This window comes from Eptatretus burgeri, chromosome 10, assembly GCF_056783735.1.
Source record: "Eptatretus burgeri isolate ZD-2024b chromosome 10, Ebu_testis_v1, whole genome shotgun sequence".
NCBI lineage: Eukaryota > Metazoa > Chordata > Myxini > Myxiniformes > Myxinidae > Eptatretus > Eptatretus burgeri.
In genome coordinates this window covers 76,843,465-76,865,297 of record NC_140970.1, presented here as the reverse complement: position 1 = coordinate 76,865,297, position 21,833 = coordinate 76,843,465, and the positions used below count along the sequence as shown (strand labels likewise).

The 21,833-nt window shown below is 41.0% G+C and overlaps 1 protein-coding gene across 1 annotated transcript in view; it reads right to left on the bottom strand.

Moving 5' to 3' along the window:
- Positions 1-4,005: 4,005 nt before the first annotated feature.
- Positions 4,006-21,833, bottom strand: part of LOC147018907 (uncharacterized) — a 180,350-nt gene continuing 162,522 nt past the window's right edge. The window contains exons 8-9 of the mRNA XM_085899019.1: positions 8,785-8,878; positions 4,006-6,847 (exon numbers count right to left, since the gene is read on the bottom strand). Of these exons, the coding sequence (XP_085755145.1) occupies positions 6,781-6,847; positions 8,785-8,878 (161 nt within the window). The 3' untranslated portion in view covers positions 4,006-6,780. The remainder of the gene's footprint in view (positions 6,848-8,784; positions 8,879-21,833) is intronic.

The following is a 21,833-nucleotide window of genomic DNA, read 5'->3' as shown; positions in this document are numbered from 1 at the left end:
TCACACCACTAAATTCTGGAATGAGCTGCCTCCTTCTGCTTTCCCCACCACTACAACTTTCAGCAGTTCAAGGGTCAATCTTAGTGCTCCACTTTTCTGTATCCCTCCTTCCCTTTGCAGGAGGTCATTATAATGCCTATGGGTCTGACCCTTATCTACTCTAGTTTTCTCAAAAATAAGTGCACTGGGACAGAGTGTAAGACAACTCATTTTGAAAAGGAGAAGCAATGATGCATGAACCTTTTTCTTTACATGAGTGAGGCTCATGGAAGAGCAGGATATAACTGATAATAGGACAAACACCAAGAGGATGAATAAAGAGGATAAGAGGAGAAGGAGGGGAGGAAACTGAAATGAGCAAGTAAGATAATTGTGTTCGGGAAGGTTTATGGGGGTAATAAAGATCGTGGGTCAGAATTGGGGATGACAAGAGATAGTGGTGCACTACTTTTGTGAAGTTCTGAAGGGAAGAGGGAGACAGAACATCCTCTGGAAGATGGTTCCATGGATGAGAAAAGTGAGGAATGAAGGTGTTGAGGTGTGCAGTCAGCCTGAAATTTAGAATGTTAGTCAGGAGGTGTTATTGGAAGAACACATGCATCCTGGAGTTGCTAGGGAGGGGTGGTGGAGGGTCAGAGGACTGAGAGATCATAGGGTAAAATGGTGGAGAACAAGGCAATAGAAAACAGAGAGAGAGAGAGAGAGAGAGAGAGAGAGAGAGAGAGAGAGAGAGAGAGAGAGAGAGAGAGAGAGAGAGAGAGAGAGAGAGAGAGAGAGAGAGAGAGAGAGAGAGAGAGAGAGAGAGAGAGAGAGAGAGAGAGAGAGAGAGAGAGAGAGAGAGAGAGAGAGAGAGAGAGAGAGAGAGAGAGAGAGAGAGAGAGAGAGAGAGAGAGAGAGAGAGAGAGAGAGAGAGAGAGAGAGAGAGAGAGAGAGAGAGAGAGAGAGAGAGAGAGAGAGAGAGAGAGAGAGAGAGAGAGAGAGAGAGAGAGAGAGAGAGAGAGAGAGAGAGAGAGAGAGAGAGAGAAAGAGAGAGAGAGAGAGACCAAAATTGTCTGCGAAGTGGGGCAAGAGACTGTTGCTTCAGCAATGATGTGGAGCAAGAAAATATCACAGGATATTCCAATAATTTTGTGAGTTTTATAGTCCACATAATCCAAGAGAGAGATGTGAAGCAAAGGTACAAGCCCATTGTGGAAGGTAATCTTCCATTGAGCGATGGGCAAAGGCTTTTGAGACTGTGAGTAGCTTTGATTTTCCAAGGAAACACTTGGATCAATGGAGGATTCCAAGGCTGCAGCTGGATTTGGAAGCCAGCTTTGCTCTGAGTTCATCCCAGGAAAAGTCGTGGCTGATTGTCAACCCAAGAAGTTCAAGAGACTGAACCTCATCCAGTGGATGACCATAGGACATAGATAGTTAGGTTCATTTGACCATGCTTGCAGAGCTATATGATGAGACTGAGACTTTCCAGGATTGATTGACATGTTCCTTTCATCAGGCCAGAGTCCAATCAGTCCCAGATCAGCAGACAGATATGCATCTGCTATCTGCCTAGCAGAGGGATGGAGTATTGTACAATACAATGCGATATGTCATCTGAAAAAAGGAAGAGAGTGTTTTCCAGAGCATCGGCGAGGTCATTTATAGAGATGAGGAACAACAGTGGGCCACTCAAAGAGAGGAGAGGGTTTCGTTGATGGCAACATGATGGCTGCATGAGTGGAAGAAGTCAGAAATACAGGAATTAAGTCAGCTTTCTATGCCAGAGGCAGAGAGCTTCTCAAGCAAAGCAGGATGCCAGACTTTGGCAAATGTCTGAGATATGTGCAGGGCAACACATTTGGAACATTTAATGAGACAGTAATGAAGCAAGTTTGAAGGTTTCTTCAAATATATGATTTCACGTATGCCAAAACATAATGAGACTTTATTCTGGAAGAGCATGTCTAATCAACATCTGTCTTTAGTTGCACAATTTGAGATGTATTTGAAACAGACTGCGAGATTGTGAGGTCAGACAGTTTGAAACTTTCACTGTCAAGGGTCAATCATATGATATGATTTCAGGCTATGCCAGGTGGTATATATCAATACTATGTGGATGTTCCTTGGACATTTTTCCAAAAAGACTTAGACAGCCTTTTGGTCTTGGAAAGACGAGCAAACAGGAATGAATCCATATAATTTTGCAGAATTTCTATGGCTGGGAAAGCATGCTTGTGCCCGAAAGAGGACAATTCCCAGCGTCATTCTGAGATTGTCGAGGAATGTGGCAGATATTGTTTTTTCAATACAAGATCAAGGTTCATGGAAGACTATGGGGACAGAGGGTAAAATGGAAGCAAACTTAGAGTGGAGCTAGAATTGGACAGAAAAATCAAGGGAATGAACAAACAGGAAAATAGGAGAGAGAGAGAGAGAGAGAGAGAGAGAGAGAGAGAGAGAGAGAGAGAGAGAGAGAGAGAGAGAGAGAGAGAGAGAGAGAGAGAGAGAGAGAGAGAGAGAGAGAGAGAGAGAGAGAGAGAGAGAGAGAGAGAGAGAGAGAGAGAGAGAGAGAGAGAGAGAGAGAGAGAGAGAGAGAGAGAGAGAGAGAGAGAGAGAGAGAGAGAGAGAGAGAGAGAGAGAGAGAGAGAGAGAGAGAGAGAGAGAGAGAGAGAGAGAGAGAGAAGGAAAGGAAAGGAAAGGAAACACAGTAACCTGCAAGCAAGAGGGATGGTTATGTATGTAGTCACATGCAGGTTTGGGTTAGGCTTGCTTGAAGAGTGGGATTTAACTGTCTCAGTTTGGTAGGCAGTTGCACAAAAGGGAGACAAGAGGAGCAAAAGAGTTGAGTCATGCATTAAGTTGAGCTTTTAAATGGTGGAAATATAAGATGTAACAACTAAATACAGGACAAAACTAGAATGTCACCCTTTGACGTCGCAACATCACCAGATATGCCTCGGCCCACATTATTACATCATTATACAATATAATACTTGAACCAAGTTTCATTTAAAACTCTCAAGCCAGATTCAAAATTTTAAATAATTCTGGATGCCAGAACATGTATCCGATCAATTTGAAATTTTAAACATATATTCCCCATGACTACTACATAATAAATGTGACATTTCACGTCGATTGATGAAACGATTCAAGAGATATAATTTTTTAACATTTTCATTTAAACCAATATGGTTTCCAGACCACGTGACCTACTAATTTTTTCGTGAAAACCCTGGTATCCCCAAGCCTTGGGGACCATGTGGGCAAATTTCCCCTTGATATATCAAGTGATACTGGAGAAGGTGATTTTTTAAAGGTTTATTCTTCAAAAAATCATAGCTGCCAAACCATGTGACCTATGACGTCATAGGTGGAGGACTTTTTGTTCCTCATGAATAGGTGATTACACCAGTAAAGTTTCGCCTCAATCTGTTCAGCCGTTTCGGAGAAGATTTTTGAAGGTTTTTCATGTTAAAAAAAAACCATAGTGACTGAACCACATGACTGATGATGTCTTCAATTTTTCCCCACCAGACAATTTAGCCCCAGATAACCCTCTAAAATGTTCATATTCATCGGATAAAGCGTTCAACGTATGCAATTATTACGTCATAACGAAACCACCTGTGACATCATCAAAAAAAAACATCACACTTGTTTTGCATGGGGGAGTACTTGACGTGCCAAGTTTAAATATTTTCCATAGAGCGGTTTCAGAGATAGAGGTATAAATTTTTTCCTTTTTTCTCCAACATGGCTGTCACACCATGTGACCTATGATATCATAATTCTCATTAAAACATTCGACATGCATAGTTGCACCTATGGTGAAAATTTCGTGTCAATTGGATAAGCGGTTGCAGAGAAAACAGAAAATTAGCATGGACAGACGTACATAGGTACGGACGGACAACCCGAAAACATAATGCCACTGGCGACTTCGTCAGTGGAGGCATAAAAAAATACACTTTCTTCATCATAATTCAGAACAATTTAATCTTTATTCCAATACCTTGCATAACCTTACAGCTCCCCAATAATGAGAAATATTTTTTCTTGCCAATCATATAGCAACGGATGGTATATGCCCACTGAGGATTTCAAGCGGAAGAATTATACAAAAGAATATAAAGTTGATTGTATGTTTTATACATCACACAAAGACATTCAATGGAGTTAAACATGAGAAATGAAAGGAGATAATGAAAAAAGATGAGATACCTTTAGAGGGAATTCGGTTGATGTTACATCTCTACTGGAATCAAAGATTTAAAGTGAGAACAAATGTTAATGAGACTCGAGTTTTGGAAGTGAAGAAAGGAGTGTGTCAGGGATGAATTTTCAACAATCTTATTTAATATTTACAGTGGCCTGCAAAAGGATTTGCAGGTCTGCCATCTCTGTTAGCAAGACATCGTCATCTGCGAATCATGGGTTTGATATAACTTTTCCTTAGATGTTAACTCCTTGCGGCATATCATGTATTTCATGCAGTATTACGAGTTCAGCAACAAGTTGAAGAGCTGGGGTGATACCACATATCCTTGACGGACCCAAACTGTCATGTCGAACCAGTCAGTCAGACATCCATTCACTGTAACTGTGCTCTTTGACCTGCTGTGGATTGCCTGAAGTAGCTGAAGCAGCTTGTAATAGTGTGAATAATTAATTGATCAGCTGTTGATCCTCCTGCGTGAAATCCAGCTTGCGCTTAGTAGTCCGGGAGCCATGGTGTTGAACCTGGTTTTGCCAGGTAAAGTTTTTTTTTCCCTGCTGATTCTTGTAGCTTGGAGCACTTCTTCAAAATATAGGGGGGTGCCCGGTGATATCCCTTGAGCATTTTTAGATTTTAACCCCTTTATGCCCGAAGCGCCAAAATCCTAGAAAAATAGGGATTTATGAGATTTCATGCAAAATACTCAAATCAACTGCATCAAATTTGCTTCCTCCAATGTTTATTCCTAAAGGAGGTCATGTACAATGTATTTGATTCCACATTAATGAATATTAATCCTTTTAGACCATGCCAGCAAAACACACTTTTGATTAGAAATTCGGAGTTCATGGTACAATGATACAGGAATACATGTGATACAAGATTACATACAATGATACAATGATATGTGATACAATGATTCGGAGTACATGATACAATATGCTCCTGAAGAAAATGTAATATTCACGTGCTGTACGAATAAACAATGAATTGTACTAATCGGAATACTTATTACAGGTATATTAATTGTATATTTCAATAAATATCGATTAAGTGTGACATCAGCATCGTCAACACACTGGCAGGTGTGAAGGGCAAATCTTGCTGATGATGGTCTAGTTCAGCCTATTTGGATCTTGCGAATTCTTCGCTGAAACATGCACAGAACATTGTGCATGGCAAACAATTCACTTGATAGCTGCACTTCTTGGAGTTACAAGGGCTTTCACTCTTGCAGCCACACCTGATCATCTCCAAAATGTAGTTTGGGGCAAGTTTGGTACCTTCCGGTAGATGGGTTGGGCTCAGTGACCTGTTGCATGCGTCTTTTTTCCATCCAAATTCCTGTGGGTTCAATGCCGGCAGCAGATTTACATTGAGATTTTGCAACAAGATTGCTTGAAAGTGGGCCCTTTTAACATTCTCAATGAATGCTTCATTCGTTGGTGGTAGAACAGCTAGGTTTGGAGCAGACGTATGTCCTTTCTCATTATTTGTTCGCCAGACAAGTAGCCTCGTGTGTGACATGTCCGTGCTCTCCTTTATGACATAACAGGCTGAGATGAAGGCAGTGGCTTAGTCGAGGACTTGCTGAAACGTTGCATCCACATTGCCAATGGCTGATAGTTCATACCCAGCTTTCAGGACTTTGATGACAGAGCCTTTTCCCAACCCATAGTAAAACGCTACGGTGTCGCATCCCAATAGGGCATGACCTGGTAAAAGGTTCTTGACAATTTGTGAATGCTTGTTCAGTGTCGACTTGATGTCCACTATTGCCCTTTCCTTGCAGGGGAATTACATAATGAGTGGTACATCCAGTCCTGCCTAATGGTAATGGTGAAGGAGCAGGACGAACACGTCTGAGTCATCAGAAACCATGGAGATATGAAGGGCTTCTCCAGCACACCCCAGGACTTGTTGGACAATGATGGTGTCAGCTTCTTCCTACTGACTTTCTAGATCATATCGGCTCCTTCTTTCTTCCATCCTGATCTCGATGGGGTATGGGTCCTCCCCTGTCACCACCAACTTGTGTTTGTTTGTGCTTCATAGATGGAAAAGCCTGTCTTGGGTCAGTTCCTCACATAATAATAGGATCAGCTGTTTTTTGTTTTCAATGGATGATGAGACAACCTTCTGGGCCGGTACATTTGTTGAGAGGAGATGATGTTTCTTGCTGACTCCCGTCTCCCTGGCATCTCTGGTGACGGACTTGATGCTGTAATCATAGTACCTATCGAAGATGAAGTAGACGTCACTGTCTGACACGTATGAAGTCAGCAGTAACATTTTCGATGAAATCAGCTATGGTGCCATCAGCTGGCCAGTGAATGGTCCAAAGAAGGGCTGATCCATCAACGACAGTGACGTCTGCATCACCGGCATTCCTCCTGGCCACATGGTACGGGGCATCTGCAGCATGCAGATCACTAAGTGCCCCCTCAAGACGGTGTTGGACACTTTTTGCAACATCATCATTTCGTTTTCCACAAACTTCGAATAGAGACTTCTTAGTCTCCAATTCTCGGAATAAGAATGCAGCCCTCCATCTGGACGGGTTCTTCTTGTCGTTTTTAAGATTTAAGAACCTCCAACTGAAGTCGCACTCCTAAGGGGCTGGATCCATAACCAATGTAAACCCTGTAAAGAAAAGAAAAGAATGGGTTAATAGACATATATGTCAATCTAAGGTGTGTACATATTGTCATATTGTAATATCTAAAAATGCTCAAAGGATATCACTGGGCACCCCCCTGTATTTTGAAGAGGTACCCCCAGCAACAAGAAACAGCAGAGGAAAAAACTTTACCCGGCAAAACCAGGTTCAACAAAATATCAGCCTGAGACTCCTGGACTATAGCCAGGTGTTTCTTCTAATGTCTTCAAAATTCTTTTTTGAATAATGGTTGTTAAGATTTTCTCTGCATGACTCAGCAAGCTGATGCCTCTGTAATTCTCACAGTTTAACTTATCCTTCATGTATTTGTGGGTAATGACAGCTTTCTCCCAGTCATCTGGAAATACATCACTCTTCCAAACCAACCTGCACAGATTGTGTCAATACCTATTTCACCGGAAGTTTTCAGTTCCTCAGCTGTGACACTATGAATACCTGATGCTCTCCTTCAGTCAGCCTCGAGATAGCACTGGCAACCTCTTCTTTAAGAATTTCTGGTTCCTCGTCTGTACTCAGAATTTGTGGGATGTTATTTATCGCCTCTTGATTTTAAAAGTTTTGTTTGCTGTGTAAGTCTTCATAGTTTCATAGTCTGTCAGTCCTTCCCCTTTTTTACTCTTTACTGTTTTCATTCTGGTTTTTGATTTGCTGGTAATTTTTTTGATGGTCAAATACACCTCTCGAGACTTAGTTTGGTGCGCCTTCTCTATTCGCACATAGATTTCTTAACCACTTTTCTTTACATCCTTTAACTTTGTGCTGGTTTGGATCATGGGTTCACAGTTATCATTGTAGTTGTGTTGTTCTTCTTTCGGCTGCTCCCGTTAGGGGTCGCCACAGCAGATCATCCGTTATGATCCGCATACTGATTTGGCACAGGTTTTATGCCGGATGCCCTTCCTGACGCAACCCTGGTCGCCTCTTATGACACAGGGATAAGGATTGGGTTTCGCCATGATTCCGGGCTGCTCTACACCCTCTCATAGCGCGGTCCAGCGCAGAGTTCCCGTCCTCAAGTGATCCTCCAACCAAGCCTCCGAGTAGCCGGATTACAGCTGCACGCCACTACGCCCGGTACAGTTACCATTGTAGTGAAGAGGGCTATTGGATATAATACCTCATTGGACATCTTACGAGCTAGCTCAATTGTTTGGAGCAGTTCACTCAACCCTGATGAAGGCCAATTGGTCAGAAACACAAATGCATCCATCAGCTGCTGCACTGTTAACTCGCTGCAGTATAAGTAAGCCTACAAAACGTTAAGAAGCCTTCTTTGGCAATGTCATTACACCCCTTGGGAAGGGAATTATTTTTTCTTTAATATCGATCAAAGGCTCATGAAGGAATTGAACAGAAATCATGTGAAGATGTACGTTAGTAGACATTTGTACTTTAAAAATAATTACTAGGACATTCGTAGACGACGGACAAATACAAAATGAGTGTATTGGTTTTCATCCTAGGTTCCAAGAATCATGAGTCAGTGGTTCAAATGGAAACATAAAACAAGTTCATCCAATGTGCAACGATTTCTGGCTAATATGTCCTTAATTAAGCTGCAAACTTGTATGGATATTTGATATTTCATATTGTTTGTCCGTTGCACTTGACAATATAGGAAATCAGAAATGAAACAAAGTAATTTTAATTGCTTCACATTTTGTCGGAGATTAGCAAATATAGCCATACCGAGCTAAGTCTTTGGAAGAAACCTGATACGATATCACGTCTCAAGATAAGCAAACGAGCCTGATATCCAAGTAAACTTTTCCACAAAACTTCAAGCTGCGATCATACTTTCTCTTAGATGTTCTGTCTGACTCTTCTCATAAATTAGCATTGTCGAGATGGGCAGTGATTTTATGACAACTCAAAAGGGGATAAGTGAGGCAGAAGAAACCTTTGAAAGCCATGGGCTTTGGCTGTGTTGTTATCGGTTGTGGCACAAAGAAGGCATCTGTCCAGCGTAACCAAATTCATTGTGGCACGGAAACCTGAGAAGTGAGAAAAGACTTTCAGAAAGCATGTTCGACCAAAACGTGGGTTGGAGGGCGGGGGGTGGGGGTGGGGTTGAGGGTTATTGAACAAGGAAAAATGAAGAAGGAAGCTTAGATTAATTATTTAACTTTTTGATGATGTCCTTCCGAAGAAGGGGAACATAAACTTGGTGTTCCAGTTTATCTCTCGAGGACATTTGCAGAGATTATTTTCTTTGAATTTTATTCACCATGGTTGTGCACTCATGATGCATGAAGCGTGCAACACATTTTCAAACAGAAACAATGACAGAGTTCATAGAACACCTTACCCCGTGCATTCTTGACAAGCAAGGACATGGGTGGCATCTGCAAGCGGCAAATTTGATTGGTCATGATGACATAAAATGCCATAATATTTTGTCCAAATACTGCTATATGGAAGGGTTTTGAAAGTGACAAAAAGGTGATTTGTGCTCTCCAGTGTTCAAAAGTATATAATTCAATTTAAATAAAATAAAGGTTTTAAAGGTGGTAGAAAAAAAACTTTTTTTTGGAAGTTTACCACCATTGCTGCAGCGTCTTTTATATCACCCTATTTATCACTTTACATAAGTGATTTGTGCCTGTTTTTTGTTTTATTTGTGACATCAATAAAACAGTAAGTTTTCTGTTTGGACTGATTTTCAATTTTGATTGATTGCCAGACTGGTAGACAGACTATGTAAAAAATATTATCTCCTTCCTCTTTGCGCATGTGCGATTGGGATGAATTTAGAGCCAAAGCACTGTTCAACTACAGGTTTGTCTCCCGATTCATGTTCTGATTCGTGTTCAAAATAATACAAAAAAACAAAAGTTGTTCCTCGATCATAAATTGATGTTTGTAGATAGACAGACAGGCAAAATGAATTGATTGCTTAACCCCACTTTTCGCTTTGCTTGAATGGGGTAAAAACACTTTTAGCCTTTATGTCTCTATATTTGTTCGCGATATCACGTATTCCTCCTAAAACGCGTCTTTGTGTTGACAAATTTGGTGATGGATTGAAAGAAGTCATTGGAGCTATGGTGGTGATTACTGTGGCAAAGAATTACATCACCGCAAGCTTGGGATCCGGGTCCAGATGAACAAATCGAGGTCGTAACCCAGCTCACAGGCCGTGGCCTCTGCTCCGTCGCAGCGACAGCACCAACAATGTGGCTCCATCACACAAAGGGCATTACATCGTCACTGTGGTTTCTATAGATAGAAAGCTTGAGCTGCTAACCACGAGATTGTCACAAGTCGACACACTCCAGCTTCACACTAAAATCTGCATGATAAACGTGTCTGCCTTTCCTATAATTGTTATAAGGATTAAAAACCTTTCCTGTTAAAAAATAAATAAAGGAATATTGTTCAAAAGGTATGATCACAATAACTATTACATATCATATGGTCGTTTTATTGTGATATATAAAAGTTTAGCAGACAAGGAAATATATAAAAACAGGAGGCCATCTGCCCATCATTCCTGAACCATGGGGTAGACTCCCCAGGACTGCAGAATTGTGTCAACGGCCACAAGGTAAGGGTACTGTCATACAATGTCCTAACAGTTACAAAAATCACCGTGTGATCTTTGGCCTGTTATTCTTTGCATCTGAACATTTGCCTCCTGATTTTGGGGAACCAAAGTGCAAATCCAATATATCATTTGTTTGTTTCTTGATGATTAATAATATCCTTGTAATTCATACAAAATAAACCAGGTCAGGTCAGGTATGGGAGCATTCACCAGAGCAGCACGTTGCTGGGTCCACTTTCCACTACTACTCCAAGAGCCACCATCTCGCCATCCTCCAAGCTGATGCCTGATCCATCTCCTTCTCCTTGAGATGCTTATCAACCTGATACAACCACGAGGCAGGGGGTCGGCCCATTGGCCTCCTCCACTCACGAGGCTCCTTCGCTGAGACAATCTGGTGAGCAGGATCAGCATCACCAAAACGAGCTTCATGTCCATACAGCCGCAGCTGACGCTCATGGACTATGCAGGTAACAAATCTCATTTGAGTCTCTCTCAGCAACCGCTCGTTGGACACAACATCTGACCAGTGAAAGCCGAGGATTCTCCAAAGAGACCTCGTACCAAAAGAATTAAGTCTCCATCTCAGATCCCTGCTCAGAGTCCAAGTCTCACATCCATAGAGCAAGAGTGGAAGCACCAAGGACCTGAAGACTCGGACTATCATCCTCCCACACCAGTGTGACCACTCCTCATTTTCATAAATGCCAAGGTGAGCCAATGAAAAAAGCCAAGCATTCACAAGGTTTCGGAAAAGCGATGATAATACAATACATATATGCCAAGAAAACCTATAGAAAACCAAGACACCAAGGTGAACAACGAATAGCCAAGATCTTGTGAAAAAAAGCCAAGGAGTGGTCACACTGTCCCACACAGGTACAGGCAGTGCCACACACCACACCCCATGACTCAGAGAATCCATGACTTCCCAGGTCCAACCCAGACGTCTAATGGCCGCTGGCTCACAGCCACCAGAGAGATGAATATCTCTGTGACCTCAACATTCTCACAACAAACAGGTACGGACAAGATAGCAGCATCCAAGATGTCATTGAAAGCCTGGATCTTAGTTTTGCCCCAGGAAATCCGTAATCACAGTGGCTCCGACTCCTCATTCAGCACTTCGAGGGCCCCCAGAAGTATATCCAGTCTCCGCAAAGATAACTGCATCATCTGCGAAATCAAGGTCAGACATATTATATTGACATTCCCAAAAGATTCACCGCAGCTTGATCTCTCCAAGATCTTCCCCAGAATCCGGTCCATACAAGCAATGAAAAGTGTGGGGGGCAGTATACACCACTGATGAACTCCAGTAATAACTGGAAATAAATCAAAGATGGTAGCACCACATCTCACAGCACTCTCAGTAACAGAGTATCGTTCAGATATCAGATTGATCAATTTTGGTGGCAGCTCACGAAGACCAATAATCCTCCAGAGGGCATCCCAGTTCACAGAATCAAACACTTTGCAGAGATCAACGTATAGTGGGGCAACTTCGCATAACAATTGTGCATTTTATGAGGAAAGCACCAAATTTGGCACACTTGTAGCCTATCATATTATGAACAGATTTGGATATTGGGCCATCTCAAAATTTTTGATGGCAGTGGAAAATGGCTGACACAGCCATCAGCGGCTGAATTTGAGATGGCCCAATATCCAAGTCTGTTCATAATATGATAGGCTACTAGTGTGCCAAATTTGGTGCTTTCTTCACAAAATGCACAATTGTTATGCTATATTTAGCTAAGTTGCCACACTAGTAGGCTGTAAGCAGCCCCTGCCGAAACTCTCACTTGTGTTCAGTGAGGAACTGAAGAGCAAGGATACAGTCAATCGTTGACCTCTTCGGTGGAAAGCTTGACTGCTCTAGGCGCTGGTGCTCAAAGAGATGATGGCAAACCCAATTAATAATTATTTGAACAAATACCTTGCCAAGCACTGAGAGCAGCGTCACTCCTCGGTAGTTGTTGTAGTCCTTGTGATCACCCTTCCCTTTCCAGAGAGGGACAACAAGGCCCCTCTTCCAGTCAGTGGGGATGATGCCGGTGTTCCAGGCAGAGCACAGAACTGCATGCAACGACAAGAGTACAGCATTTCCACCAGCCTTGAGAAGATCAGCATGGATGCTGCAGATCACAGGAGCTTTACCCATTTCAACCAGTTCACACTTGTGAACCAGTTCACATTTGAACCAGTTCACACTGCCATTTAGCCTGGCCCTGTGACTCTGCTCAATGGCTCTTCCTGAGAGACAAAATTATTCTTCGCCTGATGTTGATTTCCAAGACATCCACCGGCAACATCAATGATGGTGATCTTGAAGGCACTCCACAACTCTTCAGAATTCGCCAAAGCACCCATACCCCCCAAATTCCCACTCTTCCTGTTCGCAAACACCTCAGCAACCCTCTCATCCTTGAGCTTGCCAACATCCAACCTAGGCTGGGATGGTACCATTCTCCTGGATTTAAGCTGAAACTTCAGAGTTGCTACAACAAGCCTTTGGTTGGTATTGAGGAACTGAGCACTTTGGTAGACCCTGAAATTCTGGATTATTCTCCAGGACCATCAACGAGCACATGGTCAATCTCCTTTGCCACACCACCAGCATTGGAATACCAAGTCCTGTGATGAGCCTGTGGGTGCTGAAACCATTAACCAGCCACCCGAAGCCCATGACTTCTTGCAAAGTCAAGGAACTGTCTGCTATTCTGGTTTACAGTTCACAGTTCCAGACCCATGGAGACCAACACATGTCTCATAACCATCCCTATCAGGTCCAGTCAATGCACTGAAATCCTCCAAGACGAAAAGAGTATCTCGCCTGGGGCACTGATCAACCACAGACTCGAGCATGGCATAGAATGCATCCTTCATGGTGAGATCACTCGCCTCATTCAGGGCATATCCAGAGACCAGGGAAATGACACTCAAGGTGTGATGAATTATAAGTCTCATAATACGGTTGTTGACCGGTGTTACCCCAATTATCAATGGTTCAGCTTGTTGGACATAGCCACAGCAACTCCTTGGGCATGGTAACCATCAGAATGCCCAGATCAATAGTAGGTGTGACAACCCACCAAGACCTCGCCACTGTCGGGTCTCTGAACCTCAGAGAGAGCTGCAATACCGATGTTCAAACGCTTGAGATCAAATGATAATAGAGAGAGGTGATCATCCTCTCTTAGGGATAGGACATTCCATGCACCCACCCCAAGGGACCGCCTCACGTTAACCCAAGTAGACTGCCGTCTGGTGAACAATACCTCAGCGCCACCCTGACACACACTACCACAATCTGGCCCAGGAAGGTTACCCCATGATTTTCCTTCTGTCATCAAAGAGTGGGGGTCCCGAAAGCTTTGCCCCAATCCCATCATCTGGTGAGCTGCCCTGCAGAGGGCAGTTGCATGGAAGGTACTCCCACCTAGTGAGTTTTCAATTTTCTTTGCGTTTTTCTTGTGTTTTGTGGAGTGAAGGGTTTTATATTGTCTGGAGTGGAAATCCTGCCACCAACCTAACAAAAATTAACCCAACTGCAGGAGGACGTCCGCAGACAGTTGGGCACTGGATATTGATGGCCGTTGGCTCACAAGGAGCTCCTCCGCCCTTTGACAGGTTTTGTTTTTAATCCTGCTGGGTTTCCATATCCATACACCCTCCTCACCAGGAAACCTGGTGGGGGAGATGGTTTAGTTGCCAACAACCCGACCATGAAACAGGTTAGTTCAGGTTTACATTGTATCTGTAACAAGTCACAGATCTAATCTGGCCTGACCTGACAAAAGTAAACCAATGTCTATTAATGTCTTTGTTCTACATGTTAAATACAAAGCTTCGATCAACTGTGTAGCAATGCATATTTCTGCAACAGAGTGGCGGCCCTAACTCGGATCGGTTCTTCGCCACAGAAACTGCTTTGGAAGAAGTGAAACTGAAAATAGAGTCTGTATATGGTATTGGGCGGATGTACAGATGCACAATCAATATGCTGGTTGCATTGTCACCAAGGCAAGACTACGCTCCAGATGCAGATCCACAACACAGGTGCTGATATTCCTTTTGAACGACACTGTGAGCTTCTTCACATCCACATCTCATCTATATCAGGATTATATTTGTAATAAATTGGGAATTCGTCTGCGATAAATACTCCTTCCCGTTACTCTTTGAAACAACTCCAGTATCAAAATGAATAATGCATTAATCATTCCAAAATAAAAATAAAGAAATCGAAATTCATAAAATAACCCCAAGCCTTCCTTTATACCAATTTCAACTGCTGGTGGATTTTTTTTCACAACTCTGTTTGCATTTCAAACTTTTATAAGCTTCGTTAATTACGAGGGATTTCTTCGTTTAAAAAAAAAAAATCCATCGTGCTATAAAAACAAGAGGGCGTAATGCAGAAACGGTACACAATTCCTTTCTGTACGATATGACTAATTTATGCATGCAATGTCTGAAAAAACATAATTACATCGAATGTGGTTCGAGATTTATGTGTTTGAAAGTCTTTTTAATCCACAATAAAACTGCACCAAGAATAAATCAGCAAAATTGGGTCTGAATTATATCTTTATATTTCAGTGACTCTCTTATTCAAAAGTAATTTACTTATACATTATACTTGCAGCAAAGGCAGCTATTCGATTGGATTAATATGGAAACAAAGAGCTGTTAAACTCATCACATTTGCAGAATGAAATGTTGGAATATAAAGCATGAAAAAAATTTCCTCTTGGGTAATAGCTTTGCCTCCCCAAACATTTATGCTTTCAAATTGGATGCGCGAGGGACGTTCAAAAAGTTATCATAACAAGGTACGCACGACAATCCAAGACGTCGCAAGGTTTACTTAATTTGCTGATAGATTAGTATTCTCATATTTCATTCATAAACAAAATAGTTCCTTACTGGTTATAGATACTTCTAGAATGAAAAGCACAAAAAGCTGCATTACTATTGTGACTATCAAATTCTGAGAACATTTTTGAACGCTGCTCGCACAACATGTTACTGTCCTCGTGCAGAATTGTATTCACCGCATTAACCACAAACACAATGGGATTCGCTTCATTCTGGTCACACCAAATGGAATGTCTTTTCACACACTTGACAGATGTACTACATTCTCTTTGTGGAACAACATGATTTACAGGATAAAACGGAAGACCAAGAAGGAACCCAAAGAAGTAAAGGGCAAAGATGGAATCATCAGGAGGAACCTGGATAGGAAGCTAAAAGTATTTCACACAATGGGATGTACCACATGCACCTTGTGTAATGGAAAGTACATCACGGTCCTCGCACGGATGAGGATTCATGAGATGCTTCTTGAACATAATGAGATGTCCAGTATACTGGAGTAAAGATGACATGATGCACTACTGTAATACTAAATATATTGTAATATAAATGCACTACTGTAATACTAAATAGAAAAAAAGATTGCATTCAGATGTTAAGAACTGATACTCCTGTGATCCATTGCTCTATATATTGTCACAAGACTTGCAGGTCAAGACAACCAATAGGGGCATTCAGAAAGTTGAACCACATCCTGAAAACGAAGGCAAATTTCTACCGCGCACCCTGTGTTGGTGTCACACCCCCAATCACAAAGGTAATTGGATGGGTTGGCTGACTGACCGAATTATGGCAAATTAAAATAATAAGCTGTCAGCAGACATGAGATCACAGTAAACACAAGATTGCATCAAAAGCCAACTTAATTTTAACTTCAAAATCTGAGAAAAAATGATTTCATTCCAATGAAGCCCTGTTCATTTTCTGGTTTTCATCAATGATCTCTCCGACTCTGGTAAATCCTCTTTATCTCTTTCCTGATGACTTCACCCTCTGCTGTACCATCTGTCATCCCTCAGACCGGGAAGCAGCAGGTTCTTGGCTCACTGTAGATTTAGGTAAAATCACAAACTGGTCCAACACGTGGAACATGTCTTTCAATCCGGATAAATCCCACACTCTCACTATGTCTTTCCGAAAGGACCCTTTGGAAACCACCCCCTCCCACCCCACCACCCCCACCCCCATCTACTTTCTCAGCAATCCTCTGGAAGAAGTCCTTTCCTTCAAGCTTCTGGGTCTCACTATCTGCCATGATCTTTCCTGTGAAAGCCACGTTTCCCAGCTGGCCTCCAAAGCCAGTCGCTGACTGGGCATCTTCCATTGTGCAAAGTCCTTCCTCGGCACACCTGAGCTCCTGACCACAAACAAAACTTTCGTCCACAGCCTGATGGAATACTGCTCTCCCCTCTGGGCTGGTGCTCCTGCCTCCCACCTTTCTTGACTTCACGTTGTGGAAACCAAGGCATTTCGGATCATTGGCATCTCCCGCGATGAGGCTGGGTCTTTGGGCCTCTCACTCTCTCACCGCAGGCAGGTCAGTGGTCTTTCTGTCTTTTACCATCTAATCTCCGGTCTCGCCCACTTTGCTCTGTCTGTGATATGTCCCCACCATATTTCCACAGGGCGCTCAAGGTCCGCCAACAACCCACTTCTGGTAAAACTACCAAAATCACGAATCGCTGCTCACCTTCACTCATATTCCTCTTTTTCCCGCCCTCAGAATAAACTTCCACACTCTCTTCACTCCTATTCTTCCCTCTGGGCCTTCAAAACAGCTGTTCACCACCACTTCTTATCTAACCCTAACCCCCATCCAAATCCTCGATCTTTTCTACCCCTGTGAATCCACCCCAAACCCACCTTCTTCAAATCCCTGCCTTCCTTCCTGAAAGTCCCTGTAATGTCCATCTTGTGTGCCCCGTGTTCCCCTCCCCATCCTTCTCCCTTCCACAGATCTCCAAATGTCTCTGTTCCCCACTGTTTTGTCCTTCCCTCTCCAACCCTTCTTGTCTCCTGCCCCATTGTTGTGCATTGTGCGTTTGCTATCATACGAGCCTCGACAATATATAGAAAAAGAAATAAGAAAAAAAGAAGGAAAATAAACTAGACCATGATTTTAAATTTCCTTATCTTCACCTTATACGAGTGAAGGGACCTGGTGAAATGGCAGTTAGATTATTAAATGTTTTATATAAAAAATATAATTTGTTAAATATTAAATAAATATTTTAAAATATATATACCTAAAAAAACTATGATTACTTGTTGATACACACCAGGTTTTTGATGTTGACAAATTACTGATATTGTTGTGACTCATAGTCAGGATGGAAGTTTCCTTGGCCTTCTTTTTTCGTTTTGCCAAATGCTGATTGAAGGGGAACTTTTCACGATGTAGTTCAAACGGTATAGTAGTACTTTTTTTAAACAGCTTCGAGATTATGTAACTACTCAACAAAACACTTATCAAAATAAACTTACCAAAAAGTGCTGAAATTTGTTGTTTTTCATTAAGATATTTGTCGAAGGTTGGGGAGCGGGCATATGGTAAAGAATTTCCATACATATTTAACGGAAGCCGAGTTAGCAAGAGGGTACGGAGCAGCATCACTCAATTATTTTTGAAGAAAACGAAGAAGAATGTAGAATATGGAAGACAGAAAGTTGGGTGCCTGATCATAAATATACACAGTCAAAAACTATAGGGTGTCCATAAGGTCATTGTGCAACTTTCAACTTTTACAACTTTTGATGTACACATGATAGAAACAAACTAAATGGTATATGAAAGCACAACTCATCACATATTGTTACTGTTAATGTTGTTACCCCATGCATGAATGGCAATTACCTTTGCACTTTTCTGCTTTGTCTGTCTAGATTCGTCGAGATCGAGGAACTATTTTACACCGCTCCTTCCCAATTCCATATCCATGCGACGCATAACATCATCGCCGGGCACCAAAGGAAGGGAGTACTCAGTTTTTACTTCATTTTTTCCTTGTTTTCTTTGTTGTTGGGGCGATATCTCAACCATCCTTTGAGCTAGGAAGCTGAAATTTGGGGACAAAAGCGAAGATGTGCCTTGGCAAAAACGGTATTTTCTGATGAATCAATTAATTGATTAATTACTTAATTATTATTATCGATTTATTAATTATTATTTATTTTCTTTCTCATCTGGGCAATATCTCAGGCACCTTTTGAGCTAGGAGGCCAATACTTGGACACTCCAGTGAACAAGTGATTTGACCATAAAGAGTGTTTTTGATTTATTTATTTAACGAATAATCGATAAATTATTCATTTTTCGATGAAGCAATTTTCAAAAAGTTACAGAATTGGCTGAAACAGTGGTGGTTTTGGTATGCTCTTCGCCAATTGATTAAAAAATTACTTATTTTACGATCATTATTTATTTATTTAAATTATGCAATCAATTAATCAATGAATTATTGTGCACCACTCTCTCCCAATTCCGTCTCCATGTGCTGCATGGCGGCATCGCTGGGCACTGAAGGCGCCCCAGCAATGTCTCGTGCTGGAGGATTTGTTATTTATTTATTTGACATGGGGTGGTGTACATTGAATGTACCTCTACTCGTTTAATTACAATTGAGTTTTTTATTTTAAACATTGCAGAATACAAATAATAACACAACCCTGCAGTTTAGCAGTACTTTGTCTCTGAATTTGGCAAATTGTGCAGAATCTCATTCTGAACATACACGCACACAGAGAAGTAAGGTAGTTGTTTTAGTCTGTTTGCCTGTTGGGCAGTCAAACAAAATTGAAAATCATTCCAAACAGGAAACTTACGGTTTTTAGGGACATCATAAAGGACACAAAAAACAGGCACAAATTACAAATTTAGCATATTAAATAGATGATGTAAAAGACAGTGCAACAACTGCGGTAAACATCCGATTCAATGTTTTTTTCAGGAGCTTTTAAAAAGTTCATTTTATTTCAGTTAAATTATATACTTGAACACTGTAGAATACAAATTGCCTGTTTGGCACTTTAAAAACCTCCAATTTAGCTGTACATAGACAAAATATAATACCATTATACACCATCTAAACCAATTAAATTAATTGCTCATACTCTCAGCATTGGGGCATATTAAGATTCAGATAAACCACGGGTCATAGTAAATATATATTATGCTCGGAAATGAAAGTAAGAGTTTAATAGACCCTTCCCATGTCCTTTTTCTCAAGCCTACATTGGGTAAGGTGTTCTCTGAACTCTCTAGTTACCTCCACCACTGAAGGTGGACAGAGGTTATGCTTTCACCACTGTGTCTTTTTGTGAGCAGGATATCTGAAAAGTTATGGACGGATTTATCGAACGGCTCGGTTTAAGAACTGCAATGAAACAGTTAATAAGGAATAGCTTGCTTGGTCACTGAACCATCATATTAAATACAGACAGACCACTTAGAGATGCCAAAAATATTTAATATGTCTGAATTGGACAAATGAACACTTTATTGTAGGATCGGAACTGATGCTAAGTTCAATTGTGGAGTTTAAATTTTGTAATTTGGCTTAGTTTAAGAGATTCTCAAGATTATGGCATGTGCGGAAATGAAATAAAGCCACAAACGCTGGGATCTCTTGGCGTTTATAAGCATTGAAATGTACTCAGAGATTTGTAGCTATGACGATCAAGGCAATGGATAATATGAGTGAGGAAAGTGAAAAAAAAAAACTTCATCGTTCAAAAATCGTTGGGGCCTCAGCCTGGTGTTAGCTTTGTGGTTAGGGTGGCTGATGTTGGATCCTAGGGTCCTGAGTTGGTCCCCTGTTGGCCACTGAATTAACACCAGGAGGGGCTGACTCAGCTCGGCAAAAGGAGTACCTGTGTACTGGTATAGTGACACATTAACAGTAGCATAGTCGTTGTAATAAAATGAGAGCTATTCAGCAGCCAAGCTGCCATATGCAAGATGAGGAAGAAGTAGTGGCCTGTTCCAAGACAAGGCAAAGTTGAGTAGGCCAAAAACATGGTGGCTTCAGACCACAGCGTGGGAACCCAGGATGCACCAAAAGACCCCATAGAGAGTGACGTGGGTGTGGATGTGCCTGAAAAAGGATATAATTAAATATGGCTGTTAATTATCCACAAAAGGGGTGTCTTAAATAACCCAAACAACCACTTTTATAACATACATTTATACAATATATGTGTATATACCTATGCATATATTATAGCAAAAATATTACATATATATATATATATATATATATATATATATATATATATATATATATATATATCTTCTTCTTCTTCTTTCAGCTGCTCCCGTTCAGGGTCGCCACAGCTGATCATCCGTATGATCCGCATAGTGATTTGGCACATGTTTTACGCCGGATGCCCTTCCTGACACAACCCTGGTCACCTCTTACGACACAGGGATATGGTACACCTATTTTAACCGGGGTATACACCGGCCCAGTATACTGGTACTCATTTCGCCGACCACGGAAGGATGACAGGCTGAGTCAACCCCCAGGTGTATTAATTCAGTTGCCCAACGGGGCTTGAACTCAGGACCTTTTGGATCCCAAGCCACTGCCCAACCACTGCGCCAACGCACCAGGATATATATATATATATATATATATATATATATATATATATATATATATATATATATATATATATATATATATATATATATATATATATATATATATATATATATATATATATATATATATATATATATATATATATGCGATATATATATATATAAGCGATATATATATATGCGATATATATATATATATATATATATATATATATATATATATCTTATATATCGCATATATATATATATATATATATATATATATATATATATATATATATATATATATATATATATGTGGAGTATGCCATTAAATAGTAAAATAAAACACACACACACACACACACACACACACACACACACACACACACATATATATATATATATATATATATATATATATATATATATATATATATATATATATATATATATATATATATATATAAATGTATCATACAAAGTATGTTCCAAAAAAATACATATATATATATCTATATATATATATATATATCTTCTTCTTCTTTCGGCTGGTCCCGTTAGGGGTCGCCACAGCGGATCATCCGTATGATCCGCATAGTGATTTGGCACATGTTTTACGCCGGATGCCCTTCCTGACACAACCCTAGTCGCCTCTTACGACACAGGGATATGGTACACCTATTTTAACCGGGGTATACACCGGCCCAGTACACTGGTACTCATTTCGCCGACCTCGGAAGGATGACAGGCTGAGTCAACCCCCTGGTGTATTAATTCAGTGGTCCAACGGGGCTTGAACTCAGGACCTTCAGGATCCCAAGCCGCTGCCCTTACCACTGCGCCAACACCAGGCTGTATATATATATATATATATATATATATACATATATATATATATATATATATATATATACATATATATACATATACATAT